The sequence below is a fragment of the Podarcis raffonei genome, chromosome 3 (assembly GCF_027172205.1).
Source record: "Podarcis raffonei isolate rPodRaf1 chromosome 3, rPodRaf1.pri, whole genome shotgun sequence".
NCBI classification, from domain to species: domain Eukaryota; kingdom Metazoa; phylum Chordata; class Lepidosauria; order Squamata; family Lacertidae; genus Podarcis; species Podarcis raffonei.
This window is the reverse complement of record NC_070604.1, coordinates 40,345,504-40,365,251: the sequence shown is the minus strand read 5'-3', so window position 1 is coordinate 40,365,251 and position 19,748 is coordinate 40,345,504. Positions and strand designations below refer to the sequence as shown.

General features: G+C 38.6%; 1 protein-coding gene and 1 long non-coding RNA gene across 5 annotated transcripts in view; one reads left to right on the top strand and one right to left on the bottom strand.

Annotated features, from left to right (window-relative positions):
- LOC128410251 (uncharacterized) overlaps nucleotides 1–19,748 on the top strand; it is a 41,107-nt gene that overhangs the window by 2,714 nt on the left and 18,645 nt on the right. The window contains exons 2-5 of one of the 2 annotated variants that reach the window (XR_008329434.1): nucleotides 6,649–6,794; nucleotides 7,208–7,306; nucleotides 9,626–9,764; nucleotides 11,917–11,996. This is a non-coding gene — a long non-coding RNA (uncharacterized LOC128410251). The remainder of the gene's footprint in view (nucleotides 1–6,648; nucleotides 6,795–7,207; nucleotides 7,307–9,625; nucleotides 9,765–11,916; nucleotides 11,997–19,748) is intronic. The other variant, XR_008329433.1, reaches the window with a different exon arrangement.
- Nucleotides 10,204–19,748, bottom strand: part of KCNQ5 (potassium voltage-gated channel subfamily Q member 5) — a 260,135-nt gene continuing 250,590 nt past the window's right edge. For all 3 annotated transcript variants that reach the window (XM_053381258.1, XM_053381259.1, XM_053381260.1), the window contains 5 exons: nucleotides 18,575–18,795; nucleotides 14,623–14,731; nucleotides 12,719–12,850; nucleotides 11,825–11,951; nucleotides 10,204–11,272 (listed from right to left, as the gene is read on the bottom strand). In XM_053381258.1, the coding sequence (XP_053237233.1) occupies nucleotides 10,322–11,272; nucleotides 11,825–11,951; nucleotides 12,719–12,850; nucleotides 14,623–14,731; nucleotides 18,575–18,795 (1,540 nt within the window). In that variant the 3' untranslated portion in view covers nucleotides 10,204–10,321. The remainder of the gene's footprint in view (nucleotides 11,273–11,824; nucleotides 11,952–12,718; nucleotides 12,851–14,622; nucleotides 14,732–18,574; nucleotides 18,796–19,748) is intronic.

Here is a 19,748-nt window from a genome sequence, read left to right as displayed (position 1 = left end):
CTGGATATCTTTTTCTAGGTAGTGAACCATTGTTTTTTAGTCTTTGACGCTACACAAATGTTCATTCTCGATAGGATCAAAATGGGCTAGATATTCTACAAATTTCAAAATTAATCCATTGCTAGCACTGTACAACTTTTCAGTTGTACCAGTTTTGCATGCTAAGAACTCTGATCAAAGCAATCAAGTGTTTTAAGATTTGTTGCCAGTATTCTACTTGTTAATGTCGTCAATTGTTTTTTCTTTAGATTGGCACAATTCCAATTTTCTCCTGGTCTGATAGTTTTCTAAATGGTCAGTATTCCTCTCATGCAAAGACAAAAATTGTTCCAATGTTCTTCCAGTCTTTTGAACCTGTGTCTTGTAGAATTGAAGCACCATTTTTTGCTGAACAATTTACAGCAAAAACAAAAGACCATATCATTAGAGGATGAATATATCAACCATTGAGGGCAGATTCCTTCACCATTTGCTAGTCTCCTCTTGCAGTGTACAGGAAAAAAATCTTCTGGGCTTTTTGAGTCTTTGTGAAAAACATGTGATATAACTTGCCGTGGTCCGTATTGTATTATAAATGATCACTGCAACAGTATTCTGCAGTACTCTCTCTTTTCTTGACATCCTCTTTTTCCTCTGTGTGTTATCCATAAAGATCTCATTTGTGAAACTTCTGTTTTGGATATGATATCATTTGTAACAACAACAACAACAACAACAACAACAACAACAACAACAACAATAAAATTTTATTTATAGTAGTTGGAGTACCACATTCAACTCCATCACTGCTAGTTTCAACAAGAGTACAGTTATATTATTCTTCAATTGCTTTCTGTGTACAAAGGTATTTCAGGAACAACCACTCTTGCTTTGCTTGCTCCTTAGCTTTTTGTCTTTCAATTGTGGTACTGACCTCCATATGCTTGCTTTTAATCAGCCATAGCTCACTAGAAAAATGACTACATTTCTAAATAAGATTAAGGTGTGACTGTAAGGTTGAAAATTCAGTGCATTTTAAGTCTCTCTCTGTGTGTGTACACACATACACAACATAACCTTGGTCACCCTAATGGATGACATTTGCAGAGAGCGGGACAGGGGAGGGCAGCCTAACTTCTACTTTTTGATCTGTCATTGGCATTTGATAACATCAACAATGGTATCCTCCTGGACTGGCTGTGGGGAATGGGAATTGGGAACACTGTATTACAGTGATTCCAATCCTACCTTCAGGACCGAGTGCAGAAAGTAGCATTGGGAGGGTGCCTTTTGGCACCCTAGCAACTACATTTTGGGGTGCAGCAGGGGACATCTCCAGTGCTATACATGGAGCTGTTGGGAATGATCATTAGGAGTTTTGGGGTGAGCTGCCATCATTATGCTGATTACACTCAGTTCTATTTCTATATAACATCTGAATCAGAGATGTGCAGCCCTTGGGACACTGCCAGGACACCATGGATAAAGAAAAACAAGCTGAGTTTGATTCCTGGCAAGACAGAGGCACTGTGGGTTAGTGGTTCCTGTGTCTGAGAAATTGGTCTGTTGCCAACCTTGAATGGGACACGGGTTGCGCTGTGGTGTAAACCACTGAGCCTTGAGCTTGCCGATCGGAAGGTCTGTGGTTTGAATCCTTGCGATGGGGTGAACTCCCGTTGTTGTTCAGTCCCAGCTCCTGCCAAACTAGCAGTTTGAAAACAAGGTTCTGCTCCGGCAGGAAGGTAAATGGCGTTTCTGTGCGCTGCTCTGGTTTCGCCAGAAGCGGCTTAGTCATGCTGGCCACGTGACCTGGAAAATCTGTCTGCGGACAAACGTCTCCCTCAGCCAGTAAAGCGAGATGAGCGCCGCAACCCCAGAGTCGTTCGCGACTGGACTTAACTGTCAGGGGTCCTTTACCTTTACCTTTTACAACCTTGAATGGGGTTGCACTCTCCCTGAAGGAGCAGGTTTGCAGTTTGGGTTGCTTCTGGATCCAGCTCTGTTACTGGATGCTCAGGTAGCCTCAGTGACAAGAAGTGCCTTTTACAAGTGCAGAAGATAATGGATGAGGTTGCGGTAGCACCTCAAGCAATACAAATGGAGAAATCTGAGGCCCTGCAGGAGCATAAGCCGCTGTTTTTGAAGATTGCATTTGGAGTGGGCCAGGGGAAGTCTGGAGCTGAGGAGGCTCTTAATTTCGGAGGGACTCTGAAACATGCTGTTGAATATTTTTTGGATTATGTTGATGACCACGGGGAGTGGGACTCTGGGGAATGGGTTGGTCTGATGAGGGGAGGCAATTTTGGGCTGGAAACACCCAGAGACCCACTCTTCAATGAGAAAGGAAAGAAATTAAGAAAGAGACCAACAAAAGACAAGGAAAAGTGCAAGTATAAACAACAAGAAGAAGATCTGCAGAAGGGGCATGGAAGAGACTTAAGAGCCTCGGACATAAGACTACCAGGTTGATGGACTAGATGGAATGGACATTAAGGACTGACATAACCCGAGACCAGGAAGAAGGGACGTTGGATGGAGATTGGAAGAAAGTCTATAAAGAAAAATTGTTATATTGGGAATTAGTGTAAATTAATGAATATTGGGGAAAATGTTGGAATGAAACTATCGGGCTTTAGTAGAAATGATATAAGGAGTTATGTATAATAAGTATTAAGTTTTAAGTTCTAAGGCATTTTACGGCAAGATAAGGTTAAACAAATTAAGGCAAATTGAATAACAGAATATGGTGAAAGATGGAAAGGATCTGTTGAGTTAAGCAATAGGTTAGACTGTTAAGATAAACTATTAAATAAAAATTGAGAAAGATGGAAAGAATTTGCTGAAACAACTAATTAAGCTAGAATACAAAAAGGGAGGTGTGAGGAGGTCAATGAAACAAGCAAATGAAAGGTAAAGATATACAAAAAGGGATCTGCAATTTTTTTTCTTGTGTTGTTGTATTGATTTTTTATGTATTTTTTCCGTTTTTCTTTTTTATATATTGTGTTGTTGTTTTTTCTTGTTTTTTCTTCTTTCTGTAATTTTGAAACTCTTAATAAATATTATTTAAAAAAAAGAAGTGCCTTTTACCAGCTGTGGCTGGTTCGACAGCTGTGGCTATTTTGGACTGGGAAAAGCTTGCCACAGTAGTTCATACATTGGCTACTTCAAGACTGCATTACTGCAATGCACTGTATGTGGGGCTTCCCTTGCAGAAGCTGCAGCTAATGCAGAATGCTGCAGCATGATTGCTGACAGGATTGAGTCCTAGTCAGCATATAACACCTGTGCTCAGAGATCTGCACTGGTTGCTGGTTTGCTGCTGGGCCAAATTCAAGGTGTTACTGTTAGCATATTAAGCCCTTAACAATTTTGGACCAGTTTACCTGTGATCAAGCAGGTGGCTCTGCTCTTGGGGGGTTTATGATTGTATCATTATTTAGCTGGGAATTGTGCTGTATACATGGGGCAGTTTATTTCATGCATTCCATGTGTGCGTGCTTTTGCGTTGTCCATAGGGCATCCTCATCCAAGGCTCCATCTGTCCTATACATTAAAAGTTGTATCATACCACTTGAAACACGGCTTCCCCCAAAGAATCTTGGGACCTATAGTTTAAGGGTGCTGAGAGTTGTTTGGAGGCCCCTAGTCTCTTCACTGATGGGACCCAAGTGGCAGCCCATAATTCTCCCCATTTAATTTATTATGAGGAATTATAAGGTGAGGAAGTCATATAACTGTGGACATAAGTGCCTTAGTGCACTTATTGGTGGCCTTTTTAAAAAAATGTGTGACAATATTTTGCTGGGTGCACTGTCTATCACCCTCTACTGTTGTTAGTGAGGCACTTCTCAGTGCTGAGGCTGAGAATGGCAAAAAATCATTTTTGTTTTTAAATTAACCTGTTTTGTGCAAGTCTGGTATGTTGGAAAACTTGTATCTCAAAAATTATTTTTAATAATTGGTCAGGCACATATGTAAACCAGTATCTGCATGCATGCCCATAATAGACCTCAGGTTTCCAGAACTTGGAGAGGATGGGCTACGGCAGGTGGGACTGGGCACGTGTGCGCGTACGCACACACATTTTATCCCAGTTTTGTTTAAGTCTGGCAGATTGTAAAATTTGTAACTCAGAAATGGAAAAAAGGCCATAGGCAGGTAAACAAATGCTTGCACTTGTGCCTGCAATGGACCTTGGGTTCAGAAAGTACTAATTGTGGGGTGGGAAAAACAACACAGAGTTCAAACATATCCCATCAAGCACCACCTGCTACTGTGGGTGACAAACACTAGGACAGAGTTTAGTTGAAAGTGCATTTGTAAGAAATATTTAGTTGAAACAGGTGCATAAAGACAGTAATATGTTAGCATTTCTAATATGGGTAGGTAATCTGTTACACAGCGCGGGTGGCGCTGTGGGTTAAAGCCTCAGCGCCTAGGACTTGCCGATTGAAAGGTCGGCGGTTGGAATCCCCGCGGTGGGGTGCGCTCCCGTTGCTCGGTCCCAGCGCCTGCCAACCTAGCAGTTGGAAAGCACCCCCGGGTGCAAGTAGATAAATAGGGACCGCTTACTAGCGGGAAGGTAAACGGCGTTTCCGTGTGCTGTGCTGGCTCGCCAGGTGCAGCTTGTCACGCTGGCCACGTGACCCGGAAGTGTCTGCGGACAGCGCTGGCCCCCGGCCTATAGAGTGAGATGGGCGCACAACCCTAGAGTCTGTCAAGACTGGCCCGTACAGGCAGGGGTACTTTTACCTTTACCTTAATCTGTTACTGTGTGGGAGTATACATCTGGTGGTTTAACCGTAGCACCTGTGTTGATCTTTAGACTCATCTGATGACTAAAATATTTACATTCAATGTGCATAGTGCAATGAGGTTGCTGAGCAGCACAGAATGACTTGGGAGTCTATTGAGTTCACAGGACCTCAGGGAATTAGGAGGCAATACTGAGATGATGTCAGGAGAGAGGGTATAGAACATGGAATAGGAGGAATATAAAAGGAAGCAATGTAATAGGAGGCTTCTAAGGCCAAGGAGAACACCCCAGTACTGATTAACGGAGAATCAAATGGGATATAATACCTGCTATGCTGATTCCTTAGCTTTGACTGCATCATGGCTAACCAGAGGTTGAAGACTCAGACATAACGAACTTATGTGATGTGTTCCACTAGCATTTATTTAAGTTAAAGAAAAAAGCATATACATGATAGTTATTTTAACCTGTTTTATTAACAACAATATGGATTCAGTTTATCATGAAATTACAATTAACATTGTATTCTAATATAATGGCTTAAGCCATTTTAGCATCAGTGGAAATGTCCCTTATATTTTTCCATTACTGTCATACAACCAACCTTAAAGCACTTTCCCCTCATATTGTAGCCAGTTTTAGTTTCTCATAACACACCCAATGGCCAAAGGTTTTGTTTGTGGAAGTATTCCATATCTGTTTGAATTACTGGAAATTTTATGAAAACCTAGGAAACAATTTAAATATTCATAGCAATTTTTGGTGTTGCAGTCAATTTGAACAATATTAAAACAATTTTGTGGTAAAGAAGGGAGCTGAAGCTCAGAAAGGCAAATCTAATTATTCTGCAAATAAAGCCAATGAAGTTAACAGAATCACACCAGGTCAAAATTGGTCTTCTTATGGTTATTTATTAAGGCCCCAATTCTAAAAACAAAAACAAAACATTCTTGTGTGTGAATCTATTGATCACTGAAATGTTCATATATTTAGGATGGACTAAGGCTGTGATTCTAAGCACATTCACAACAAAATCTTATGCATTGCAACCTTATGCATTCAGAAGCAAGTAAGTCCCCACTGGCCCAGTTCGAACATAAAACTAAGCCAAACCATGGCCAAGCTTGAAAGAGTGAGTGTGTAGGTATTCACAGTAAAAATCAGTTATTTCACTCCTCGGTGCTTTTGCTGCTGCTAAGGAACTAAGCCATGTCCAAATATGGGCTGTTGGTTTGTCTTACAAACCTCAGAAGAGAAGCCAAGAACAAACCTTAGCTACAGCTCATGGTCTGCACAGGGTGAGACAAACCATGCGCCTGGGTTTTGGCATAATGCCAAGTCAACATGGCTTTGCTCTGGGTCGCACAACAGCAGGGCAATTGTGGGATGGGGGAAGCAAAATTGTTACGGTCTTTACTGTATCAGGATGCCCACACATTCATGTTTAAGCATGCTTTGGCGAAAGAGTTCAACAGGGCTTATTCCAATGTAAGTATATAAAAGATTGTAACTTTAGGGCCAAACTACACATTACATATACATTAGCCCAGTATCTCTTTTTTCGTTTCCCTCTTTAATAAGCCACCTCATGAGGGAATTATTGAGAATGTCGAAATACCGGGCAGAAAGAGTTAAGCACTGCCTCCCCGCATCACATTCATTTTTCTGCTCAATTATACATTCCAGTACATCTTGTAGAGAACAAGGGCAGCAGGCTATCATATACACCTTTGTGTGATGTAATTTGGCCCTTAATAGAAATAAGTCCCATTGAATACAGCACTTATACACCATGCTTCAGCTTGCTTTTGCTTATATATTTCATTTTTCTTTTTGCTAAATTTTACTGTGCTTTAGCATAACGCTTTTCTTTATCTGCTTTCTGTTACTATTTGTGCATTAATTTTTAGAGTCAACATGACATCTGGATTAATTTAGGGAAGTATTATTTTCCTCAGGAAATATTTGGAACAATGTCATTCACACTTTAAACAGATGCTTAGGAAAACTTGGAGCTCAAACCTGCATTTTCTTAACCTTGACAACACTTGTTGAGGTAAGCTAACAGAATTTTTGAATAGTTCAGTACATATATAAACTCATGGGCAATACAATTTTATAAAGTGTATTGGATTGATTTGTCTGGTCAGATGGACAGAAGCAACTGCCATTGTGTTTAATGACAGCAGTCTGTTTAGGTATGAATATCTCATACACATTTACTGTGGTTAGTGTGATATACTGAATTCTAAGTTTGAACACTGTTATCTTTATTTAAATAAAACTATATCATATGAGCAAGAAGAAAATATATATTTTAGATACTATCATCAGAATTATTATGTTGAGTTCTTTCTTCAACTTGGAACATGTGACATACCTATCAAAATAAAATTAATCGTTTACCTTGTAATCCTCAAATCGTTCGGAAGGATCAAATTATTCCCTCCTGTTTTGTTGTTTTTACAGCTTTCATATGCTCTAATACACAGGGAGATTGACAGCTCTCAATGAATAACAATGGAGACGTTCATTCTGTCCCTGCTCCTATACTTCATTATCATTGTGGTGAGTTCAGTAGTATTCAACATGAAAATTTGGTAATTATTTCAGCAGGAGGAAAGATGACCCACATGCTATGTTGTGCATCTAGGAACTCCCATTGATGATATATGAAATCCACACTTGAACATTCATATTAAAAATCAAAACCTTCACATAATTGTTTTTTAAAATGTACCAGTGTCATCAGTGTAACAGTAGAAAAAAGACCATGTACATTTAGAATAGCATTTGTAAATCCTGCCAGTGCAAAGGGGTGTATGTGTGTGCTGGGGATGGAGTGAGAATACGAATTGTTAGCTGTAACTTTGCAAAGGTATTCCTGATTTGTATGTATTTTGAAAGTAGCCAACTTTCAAATTATGTGCATAATTAAAACAAGGAGGACTCAAGAATGTCCTCTGATTAAGGCAAAAATAGCAATTTCTGGTAGGTGAATCATCTAAGCCAAGACAACCATAGTTGCCTTGTAGCAGCAACCCTCTCTAACCCATAGCTGAAATGGAGCTCCATTTAGATGCTGTTGTCTCCATAGACGTGATGGAATGATATTGCATGTTCATCTATTTAAAATGGAAAGCAGGTCTAATTATTTGTACACGTGTTGCTTGCCTTGTGCCTTTGCTCTAGCTCCTTTGTTAAGCTAGATTTCACATGAAGCACAAAAAGGCACTATTAAACATTCAATACATAAAATAAAGGTCTATTGTCTGTATTCTATTTTTTTAATAGGGAAAAATAGCTTTGGCCGGATAAACTGCAGATATCTAAATAAGGAAGTATTTAAACTCTTGTCTCGGAACTTGTTTTGACAGAAGTATATTTTATATAACAGAGGAAGGAGTGACAGGCATAAACTATATGCTCCTCTCCCTTCCCCCCATAGTTTGCAACAGATGCAACTCATCAACACACCTCTTTTTGCTCTGCTTTTGACAAGTAGATGGGCAGAAATGATCTGTTGGGAGGACAAATTTTGTTTAGGCACCTCCAGTTGCCTCCTTGTAAATATATTTTGCTTAGGTGCCTCCTTGTAAATATTCTGGAAAATCTGTTTTTGTTCACATAAACATTTTACAGCCATCAACTTTCAGCAAAAATTATACAGCAAATTGTAATGGTAAACTGTAGAAAATTATGTGGGAAGTGAAAGACAGCCATGTGCTTCAGTGTGCCTTCTCTTTGTATTTACCATGAGCTTTGACCAAGCAAACGCTGCAGAACAGCATTAATCATCTGCAGGTATCATATGAATGACACAGTATAAACAATTTACAATTTGTTTGTACTTTCACATAAGATTAAGAGGAAACATCAAGAAATTTATTTTGTATAAAAGAACAATGGAGGCAGAAACTACAACAGATGTAAACAGTTCAAATTGTTTGCAGTACAATCTGCAGTATTTAACCATGATTAAGACTCTTGTGACATTTTTATGTATAACATCATTCTCAGCAGGGCTGGCTTGTAAACGATCACATGCTCTGAGTGAGCTAGTAGTGGCATCCTTCAGTTTGTGGAATGCCTTTGGAATCACTAGAGAAGGTTGAGCACAGGACATCCTGCTCATGAGCATACACAGAATGTATATTTCGGGAGGAGGGGATATAATAAATAGAAACATTTGTTACCAATGGGAAGTGAGATTGGAATGTGCTTATAGGCTTTTAAAAGATTTCTGTGGCAAAGCTTAGGTATGACATTGTAAATATTTACTAGTATTGTTGCTTTATATTAGTCTTAATAAAATTTGGGAAGTAAAATACATTTTTTTTGGGGGGGAATAAACTTCGATTTCCTGGAAGCTGTGAATCACAAACCTCTGTGGATAGAGTTTGGGGACAAAGACTGTTCTGAAACATCTATTCGAAAGTCACACCCGTTTCTAGGTTCCCATTGTTAAAACCTCTACAGGCAGTTCTGTAAACCTTTCTTTCTTCCCAGCACACCTTCCAAGAACAAATACTTGGAGGATCTGACAGGTAGTCTTCACTGTCAGATGAGTTGTATTTCCTTAGTCTTTGTGGGGAGGACAAATGATTAACCCTTCATTCCTTCTTTCTATCTACATATTTTTTTTACCTGTGCTTGTGCATACTCTTTTATTTTTATTTTTTTCTTAACTCCTGAAAAATAATTATTCTATTTTCTCCCTGTTCTACTTTCCACTGTTTTTTTTATCTCTCCAACCTCATACAGTACTTTTTCTATTCTCCCCAATCTTTGCTTGTGCTATCATTCAGCCTCAGAACTTGAGGACTGACTACATCATAAAAGGAGAAGATATTACATCTGAAGCAAGCTTCTGTTTCTCCCTTGTAGAGATTTCTGCCAAAATTCTTCAGATTCACAAGAGGACCATCAATATGTTCAGAAAGTTTGAGACAAGAGAAAAATTCACATTGAAGGTCATCCCTGATAACTTGGAATTGTGTACATTTCATAGCAAAAGGGAAAAAAGGTCAGTCCTAACCTAAAAAAAGTGCTGTGCAAAATGCTTTGTCTCAGTATTATATCTCCAAAGAGATACAGACACTAAGGAAGCTTGCAACTAGCAGCCATTTCTAATCTTTTATTATGGGTGTTCCTTCATTAGCAGCTGCATATAGTAGTTTTTGTTGCAAACATAACTGGTCTAATTCAGGGCAAATATTTATTTTAACCAAAAGCAAAGTGCTTTATTATCTTGAGAATTTTACTTGCGTACTTTAGAAACATGGTTTCTACATGTTCAGATCTGTTGTTGTTTAATAAACCTCTAGCATTAGTTTTGTAGATTACTCATTTATACCTACTGTACTAAATGAAAGAACCAATGTACTGCAGATATAAATTGAATTTTTCCATCTCCTAAACATGCATTTTCATGCAGCTAAAAGATATGGACTCATACAACTGCCTTTCTTTCTGATTAATTTAATTTTTTAAAAAATCATTAAAAGGGCTTTCAAAATAGTCCATGCTCTGATATGTATGACTGAAAGGATTACTCAGCATGTGAACAAAATCCACAAAATGCTATTTAAGTTTGACATGAGGCAGGCTGAGAGCATCTGCACCATCCCCTGGCTTGCAAATGCTTTGAGATGATCTTGACATTCCAGTCCTTAGAGAGTCTGTAGAGAGAGTCGTTTCCACTAATGGGTGGGAAATGCCTTCGAAAGTCTCATTTTCTCTCTCTGCTTCCAATTCTTCATCAGTTATAAATAATTTTGATTCCCTCCATCTGCTGTATAATTCTTGACTACCTCTTGAGCTACTGGTGTCACTACCAGAAATCTGTACATTCAGTTCTTCGGCTGTTGACTGTATAAGGTTTTGAACAGATAGCGATTTCCCTATATCCATTTGTACTATTGGTTTCACTGAGACCAAGGGTTCCCCTTCTGTATCAAGGCTTTTTCTCCATGAGAGATCCTTTGTCACACTGGACTGTGCAATTTGTCCATTATCATTTGAAGCAACAAGGCAAGCGGTGACATCAGAAGTATTTTCCTGTGTGCTCACGGGAATAACATGTATAGGCTCCAGCCTATTGTTATGCTTTACTGATGAAAAAGGTGGTATCTGTAACGTTGTAGGTGTTGTTGGCTTAGATGTCTGGTGTATTTGGTTTAGTGCATTATTAGCTGATAGAGTTGCAGGTTCATCATTTGGCACCTGTGTGGCTTGACTATGCATAGTTGGACTAAACGCATAGTAAGCTTGAGGGTTAAATTCATTTGGTGTCAGTATAAGCTGTAGGCCACATGGCATGTTGACACTGGCTGATCTGGATACACATCCACTGGTCTGGGCAGAGCTAGACAAATCTTTACTATCTACAGGGCTTTGATAATCAGAAGTTTGATCACATTCAAAAGTTGGCATTTGAAATGAAGCCAAAGTCAGTGCAGATACAGATCCTTTCTTCAAGACCTGTTGGTAGATATCTAGTAGTGAGTCTAATTTTGACTCTATGGATTGAACCTGGCGGTGGAAGAAGAAAATTGTCTATGAGTACCAAATATTATAAACCAAGCATACATATATAAATAATCATAGAATATTAGAGTTGGAAGGGACCCAAGGGTCATCTACTCCAACCCCCTGCAATACAGGAAGCTCCGCTAAAAACATCCATGACAGATTGCCAACCACAATATCTGCAAAGAAAGGCTAGTTAAATTTTGGTGAAAAATGAATCCATTCAAGTAGCTCCAGTGAAATTTTACCCAAATGTATGGAACTTGTGGAGATATTTCTGTACAGCTATGCTATGTACAGTTATGCTATGACTACAGTTTTCTAGGCCAGTTCTATTCACTTAAAACTGGCTCAGTCCCACTGACACAACAAAGAAGAATAAAAGTACAAAATGCCACTGACACCTTAGAAGAATAATTTTGCACACAAAATGACTTCGGTGTAGATACCAGAGGAAATTATTTTACTTTCCATATATTAAAAACATGTTTTAAATTACTGAAATAGTGATCAATAAAATAAAATGGGACTCGTGATGTTTGAGAGTCATGTTACCTGTTTTTCCACCTTGACTACGCGCCCTAGCATGCTAAGGTCATCAGCTGCCTCATTCTCTGCAGTATTTTTCTCTCGACTTCTTTTATCAGACGCAATTTGTCCCCTTCCAAGAATCTGGTCAACCCTGCAAGGTAATTAAATATACAAGTGTGCAAGATCACTTCAACAGGTAAGAGTACTTTCATTTGGACCCTACAAACATAATTTTCATTTTGGAATGCAGGTGCATTCTAAAAAAATGGGTATAGATTCTGGCCATGATGAAGGGCTTTTTTTGTTTCTACTGCACACAGTGATTTCTCCTTTCAAACAAATGACTGTCAATTTTATCTTTTGAGTTGGCCAATTAACTGTGGGGAAAAAGGAAAGTACAGTGGTACCTCAGGTTACAGACCCTTCAGGTTACAGACTCTGCTAACCCAGAAATAGTACCTCAGGTTAAGAACTTGGCTTCAGGATGAGAACAGAAATCGTGCTCTGGCGGCAGCAGGAGGCCTCATTTAGCTAAAGTGGTGCTTCAGGTTAAGAACAGTTTCAGGTTAAGAACAGACCTCCAGAACAAATTAAGTACTTAACCTGAGGTACCACTGTAGTTGCCTAGAATCAGTTTGCTACCCGTCAGAACACTGATCAGAGTTGTCAAGAGTGACAACTATCTGTTTAGTGGTTAATGCACAAATATCTGTAGACAGTTGTCCACTGTTGCTTTTAAATCTGATTTTTTATTTCAGACACAAATGAACTTGTGGGCACAATCTGCAAAAGCTCAAAGAAAATTAGTATCAAGGAGACACAGTAGTGTTAAAACACAAAGCTTGGTTTTTGCCACGCTAAAGATAAAAGGCAGTTTATATGAAGGAACCTATTTGTAAAAGGATTTCCATCCCTTACCTTGATTGAAGACTTTTAATTCTGCACAACATATCCAGGTGGCCTGCCGAATACTGTTCTATGACATCTTTAACATCATAGGGACGCAAAGTTTCTTTAAATTTCCTTTTGGCAACATGAAATTTCATGATTCTATACAAGAAATATGATCTAGATTAATTATCCATATGCACTTTATACATCAAAACAAGGCCATGAAAGTGGCCAATCAATAAGCTCACACAAAATAATCAGCAATTCTAGATAGGCTAAGGATGATAATATTTTTACTGAGAACTATTTAGGAAATTAAATGTGCTTAAGAGGCTCCATTCCATGGGGTAGTATTCAACTAAATATTTGTGCTAGCACAAGGATTAATGCTAGTGCAATGGAACTCACCCCCCTTTGCTTTGTACATGACCTGCACTATTTCTAAATATATTCTGAAGTGTTGGGGAAAACCTCAGAACACATTTAGGGGGCACAAGGAGGAAGGAGATGGAGAAAAATTCTTGTGCTGATGTAACACTTCCCTTAGCACTACAACCCATTATTTCTACTGTACCATGATAAATGAAAATATAAACAAGTGGGGAACCTCCAGTCAGTGGGTCAAACATGGCCTTCTATCTGGCTCTCGTAACTCCCCCCCTTCCCAATGCCATAACCCCTTTCTTGCTACACTCCTCACTGGCCTACTTCACACCTTTAACTGCCTTTGCCTGGAACTGGGACAATGCCTCTTGCTTGCCAATATAGAGGATGCTGCATGGTATGTGGGTGTGTGCAGAAACCCCTGGCTTCTGCACGACTGTAATGTGGTCAACTATTGCAAACTACTGTAAGAGTTATAGCCACTGTCTCACCCTGTTTTGACCTTGAGCCCACAAACTACAGGCATGCAGTTGCCGGAAGGTTGGCCCCAAGAAAATGTGGTTCTTGGGTTGGAGAAGATGTTCCACTCTTGATATCAACTGTCCCAATATCATGCTTATACTGAAGGATAAGCACTTTCCATAGACTGAGAGAAACTTGTGCAGGTTTAGGTGAATGTAAAAGAGAGATTGTTTTCACTAATGCCAAGAAATAACTCCATCCCAAATAACTTCATTAGATTCTGCAAATGAAGTTTTATCCTTAACACCCAAGCTATGTGACAGCAACAGACCTGTGTTTTCAGTGTACCTCTGTCACAGTTATGGTCCCAGCTGTACTGTACATTTACTATATTACACTATCACATGGAAATTGTTCCAAACATTGTGTTATATAAGGTGCTTAAATTTTCATTTTGCAAAAGGAAACTTTGTGTATTCATTTTGCTTCTCATTAATTATTAAATTGTTACTGTTTATTTGAGTTAGACCAGCAGCTTATTCATTTAATTGCTTTGGTTGTTTCTGTTTTGAAACCCAATCCTAGAACACATTCGCTGAGAGTCTACCTCCTCCACTAGAACCTTTCTTTCATAACTCCAATTCATCATTCCAATAAAAGTTGTCAAGCTTCAGCAACTTTGGGAGGCTAGATAGTTTTGATTATGATGAAATGAGGCAAGAAATAGAAATCAATTATAAAATATATGTTTTTCTCTTAGTAATCAGGGAAGAAGTACTTTGCTGCTGGCTTATTTCTAATGCTATTTTATTCTGACATATTTTCCTTTTTCATATATACTGTACATTAAGTATAGTTATGTTACAGGCACCTGCTGCCCTGAAAACCCAATAGGCAAGGTAGAAAGAAGTGGCCTAAACTTCCCTCTTCCATCTCAGTTAACAGATGACTGCGTAATCTGAAGTGCAGCTGGACTTTGATTCAATCCAAGTACAGTGTCCCTACAATTTGTTGTGATAGTATTTCTTCTAGGTACATCTGTGAAGTTTGATGTGTTTTCTCTTGTTAATGTATTTGCCACCTACCTGATAGCTCTGATTACTGTTTTAAGTGCAGGGGTGAGATCTTCTACTGAGACATCACACTGGCATCCTCTTTCATCATATACATCATCTGTAGCGATACTGGCTTCAGCTGCAAGAGAAATTCCACATAAATGATATGCATACCTATAGAGAATGCAAGGGTCAATTAAAGTATGAAAAGGTCAAATATTCTAAAAGCTGTCGAACTCAAAATAATCTTGCTGGAGGGAATAATTGGTCTTTACAGAAAATTTAACCTGTAACTGTTTACAAAAGCTTACTGGAATTCTGTAAAGTAGGCATGTAGAAGCTTAGAAAATAATAGAATAGAGTGTGCTATACAGCTCAAATAACTGAAAATTCTGTTAGAATCTATATGGACTTAGACTTAATTTATTCAGCAAAAAATGATGTTCTGGGTATATTGGGCTTCCCAGTGTCTTTATAGGAAGTCACTAATACAGATGGATGCTGGAAGTGGAATTGGAGAAATCCCTGATAGTTGCAGATGTCCATTTAAATTCCACTCCTATGATATAAAGACTAACAGCAGGACAAAAAAAGTGTATTTTGTGAGCCTTTATGTTTGCCAGATTTATCCTTCAAAACTGGAAGGACAAATAGCAGTGGTCCAATGGCCTTACTGCCCTTGCTACATCTGAATGCATTGCTTATAAATGTCAGTTTTATTTGAATTATCTGCCAGGACATTTGGATAGCATATGTCTACTTGAATCATTGAATTGTAGAGTTGGAAGGGACCCTGAAGGTCATATTGTCCAACCTCCTGCAATGCAGGAATTTCAATGAAAGCATCCATTACAGATGACCATCCAACTTCTGCTGAAAAACCTCCAGTGAAGGAGAGTACACCACCTCCTGAGGAAGACTGCCCCACTGTCAAACAGCTTTTATTGTCAGAAAATTATTCCTGATGTTTAGTTGGAATCTCCTTTTTTGTAATTTGAATCCATTGGTTTGGGTCCTAGCTTCCAGAGCAGGAGAAAACAGCAGAGCCCATCAAATGGCAAAGGATGGGGTAGCTGGACAGGGCTGGGCAGAGGGACAACTCCACTCCATCTGACCTCTCACCAGGGCTGATTACGGCTTTGGATAGTTCTGTAAGATAGTGTAAATTTCAGCAATATTTTTTGTGGTTTACCTTGGCAAGAGTGGAACTATAAATGCAGCTTTCATTTTTTCCTTAGAGTGCTGTTCTTAGAGTGAGCAACAGCCAAGGTATATCTGCCTACTCAACAAAATAGAAACACTTTTATCATCCTATTTGCTTGTTTTGTGAGAACTGTCAAATGCTGGCAGTAATCAAGCATTGATCAAGGTCTAAAGTCCTCTCTTCTAAGTTCTGCTGATGTACTGAAAGAATGACCCAAGTCAAGTCCCATTTCAGCAGCTTAACTCTTTGAGGCCAAAAACAGAAGTATATTCTAAAATAGGTTTTTTTGGGAGTCCTGTTTTCAGGGGCAATTTTATTAATTAGGGGGCTCAGAATTATTACAGGCAGATACATTTGCCTATTGACAGATTATTGGGTACTGGCACTTCCACTCCATCACACTGTTAGCCTTATCCTTCATGAATTTGTCTTTTAAAGCTGTCTATCAATGACTGCTAGTCATGATGGCTAAATACTACCTCTTAGGTCAGAGGCACTATGTTTCTGAATATAACTCAACTGCAGCAGGGTAAGCTAGGGCTGCCAAATTTTGGCCCCATACTCAGCACCCCACATTGGATTTCTTACTAATATTTATCTGAGAATTAAATACTAATTTCTGATAGCCTTTGGCACATAAAGCTTTTTTATTTAATTAGAACAAAATCCTTCTGTTTCGAATAATTATGCAGAATTGCAAGATGTCTTAAAAGCCGTAAGAGCAATAGTTCTATGGTTAAAATGATAATCACATTTTAACTGTGACTTAATGATTCCATCATGAAACAGTAGGCTATAGTCACTATACTGTGGCTTTCTTTGCTTTTTCTTTCTTAACTCTGGGTAGTTTCTCATACAATGCTTTGAACTCAGGCACTCCGGTTGGTTCGCCGGAGGGTACCAATCATACTTATTCCAATGTCCTGTGTACTTCACAGATCTGACTATGATGGGGAAGGGATGGTGATTGGGAGGGCCACAGGATTGTTACCCCTTTTTTGCTTTTTAACTCAGAAAAGCAAAAACTTCAGCTGCTGAAACACTATGTGTTATGGAGATGCAATGATGCATCAGCTGCAAAAAAGCTGGCAAGCCTAGGTAGGCAACACTCATTAAACAGACACCTGTCATTCTTAATATATGTCTTGTAAACCATGCAGATCTATCAGGAAAGTGTATTATATATGAAAATTATTCATTGTAAACCACTAAGGAACTGAATAGAGACTGACCAGAGACCAAGACAGTTCAACTGAGAAGAAAGTGTTTTTGTACAAATGAAAATAGTCATTAAAAAGACATAAATAATATAAAAGGACAAGGGAAGAAGTAAATTGAGGATGCCATAACAGTGTTTCCATTTTTAAAAATAAGTTTCTAACCCTGACGACTGCAAAATCACACTGAAGGCAATGAAAGGGCAGAATTCATGTGAGCTTACAAAAATAGGAATGGAAATCAAATGCATCCTTGTAGAGTTCTTTTTAATTAATAACGTGAAATGTCTGTGCACTTTCTCATGATGGAACACTTTGATGGGTTAGTAAGTTGCACCATCCCTTCAAGATATATTGAATACTAATTATCTCATATAACAGGCTGGAAAGATTGAATGGTTTGGATACAGATTAAATAGATTCCTTTAGGAAAAAAACCACAAATTCAAACTGAATAGTTTTAGAACATGGCCTACTACCAGCATGTAACAAAAGTAGCTTTAAATGTAGGTACTGTTCACAGTAATAAAAAAGAACTAAAAGTAGGCAAAACTTTTTTGGGGGGGGGGCGGTGACAACTTTCGATTTCCAGATGAGTTTGTCAAGCAGACCAAGGAGGTTTGTTTATTTTGAATTCATCCAAAAGGCCTAGAAAGTTCTATTTGGCTCAGTTTGTCAGATCTCCCTCCTAAAATATTAGTAATCTTCTGTAGTGCAAAAAGCCACACAGAATTCATCCAGCTTTTCTGCAATCTCTTTTAAGAAATACCATAACCAGCTCTGTAGTAGGCTTCCTGGTTCTGATTATTATTATTATTATTATTTAGGCAGAAAGGGTCTTTTTTAAAGCAATATGCTCTTTACATTTTTTTCACATTCCTTATTGTCTACTTTCATTTCTTTTGTCAAAGTTCTCTCTCTGCGTGTGTATGTATGTGTCTCATTTGGGTAAGACTTCCATTTTCTGAAAGAAACTTCCTTGACTCTGCTTGTAAACTACTTTGGTGTCCTCTTGGACTTAGTGGCACCCTTTCCAGTTTGTAAAAGGTAAAGGACTCCTGGACAGTTAAGTCCAACCAAAGGTGACTATGGAGTGTGGCGCTCATCTCGCTTTTCAGGCCAAGGGAGCTGGCGTTTGTCCACAGACAGCTTTTTTTTGAGTCATGTGGCCAGCATGACTAAACCGCCTCTGTCGCAATGAGACACTGTGATGAGTGCCAGAGTGTACTGTATCCCATGTAGTATGAGAAACTATCACCAGATTTCATCCCTCTGTTGTACACAGGTACGATAGGGTTTGTAGCCTGCCTGTTAATGACCAGATACAGTCCATATAATCTCTGGACTGCCCTGTATATGTGAAGGTACAGACACATAAAGTACCTTTAAATTAAGCAGCAGTAGGAGAAGCATGGCTTCAGCAAGATTAGGATCAAAGCACAGAACCTCCTAAATGTCTGTGTAGCTTTACTATGATGAAAGTCAAATTTGTGGTTGTAAGCTGGATGATAACTACAATGAGTAAAACACTTGATATTTTAAAAAAACAAATAAACCTTACTATCTGGCACTGGCTTGGGCTGTGAACTCTTCAAACGTAGGGAAGGTCGGAAGCGTGTTCGGTCATTGAAGCTCCAGCTCTTTTGGACTTTTGTTGGGCTGCCCTCTGCCGTAATATCAGTACTTGGTGATCTCCTGTCACCAACTGAAGCTTGCCTGTTCTTGATACTCTGTCCACGTGGGCTAGCCATCCGTACCCGTTCCTTAAAGCTCAGTTTTTGACTGAAAGCAGAAAATTTATTTTACTTCATACTTCATTCCAACTCACTGTAATTGTTGTACAGTGCTGAATAGATGTACATATATGTCCCAATCTACTGAACAGGGTGCACTCAGATGGTTCTATGAATCTATTATATGTGTGGAGGGGGGGTCACCTTTCATTTCAAAGGAATGGCTTTGTAAAACAGCTCCCTTCACTGAAATGAATGGGAAAGCTGTTCTGGAAAGAGAGATAATTTCATGCCAGTGCATGAACCCTCCCACCTGGATCATATTGCTGGATTGGGGTAATAAGGCCAAGATCCTCAGGTGCATACTCCAGTCTTGTGGAGGGATCTCAGGAGGAGGAAGAATTGTGGCCTTCCTCCCCTTTGCAGTGGCTCTCATAAGTTTTGGGGTGGCTAGCCTTTCACTCTAAAATGTTTCTGCTAGGGAACTGTATATATATATATATATATATATATATTCCCCTCACATAAGGGACAATGGGTGCATGTACAATTCCTATTTTCTGTATTTTATTTTTAGATAAATTTTGAGATAGCTGCATTCATTTTCAATATCCTAGGGATTATAATCATTTTGTGTTATCTACTGAATAAAAAATACATTGTTTACGTCCTATATTATAAAAAATGAAATAAAGTAAAATAAATATAAAAGCTTATCAAATGTCATAGCAAAACTTCAGTTTTAAACCTTTAGACAGTTGTAACTATGTCTTAAAGTAGCATAGCATAAGTCAGTGCATTTCTAATAATCTAGGAATAATATTGTCAAGTGCTTTTTTTGCATGCCATTTGTTAAGAGTTACAGCAAGCAAGATTATTTTTGTTATACATGCATTTCCCCCCAAAACAAGACTTTAATACTCCACAAACATTATTAGCAAACATTACATTTCAAATTCCGTATTACAACACTCATTTGGACAAGACAAAAACAAACATTAA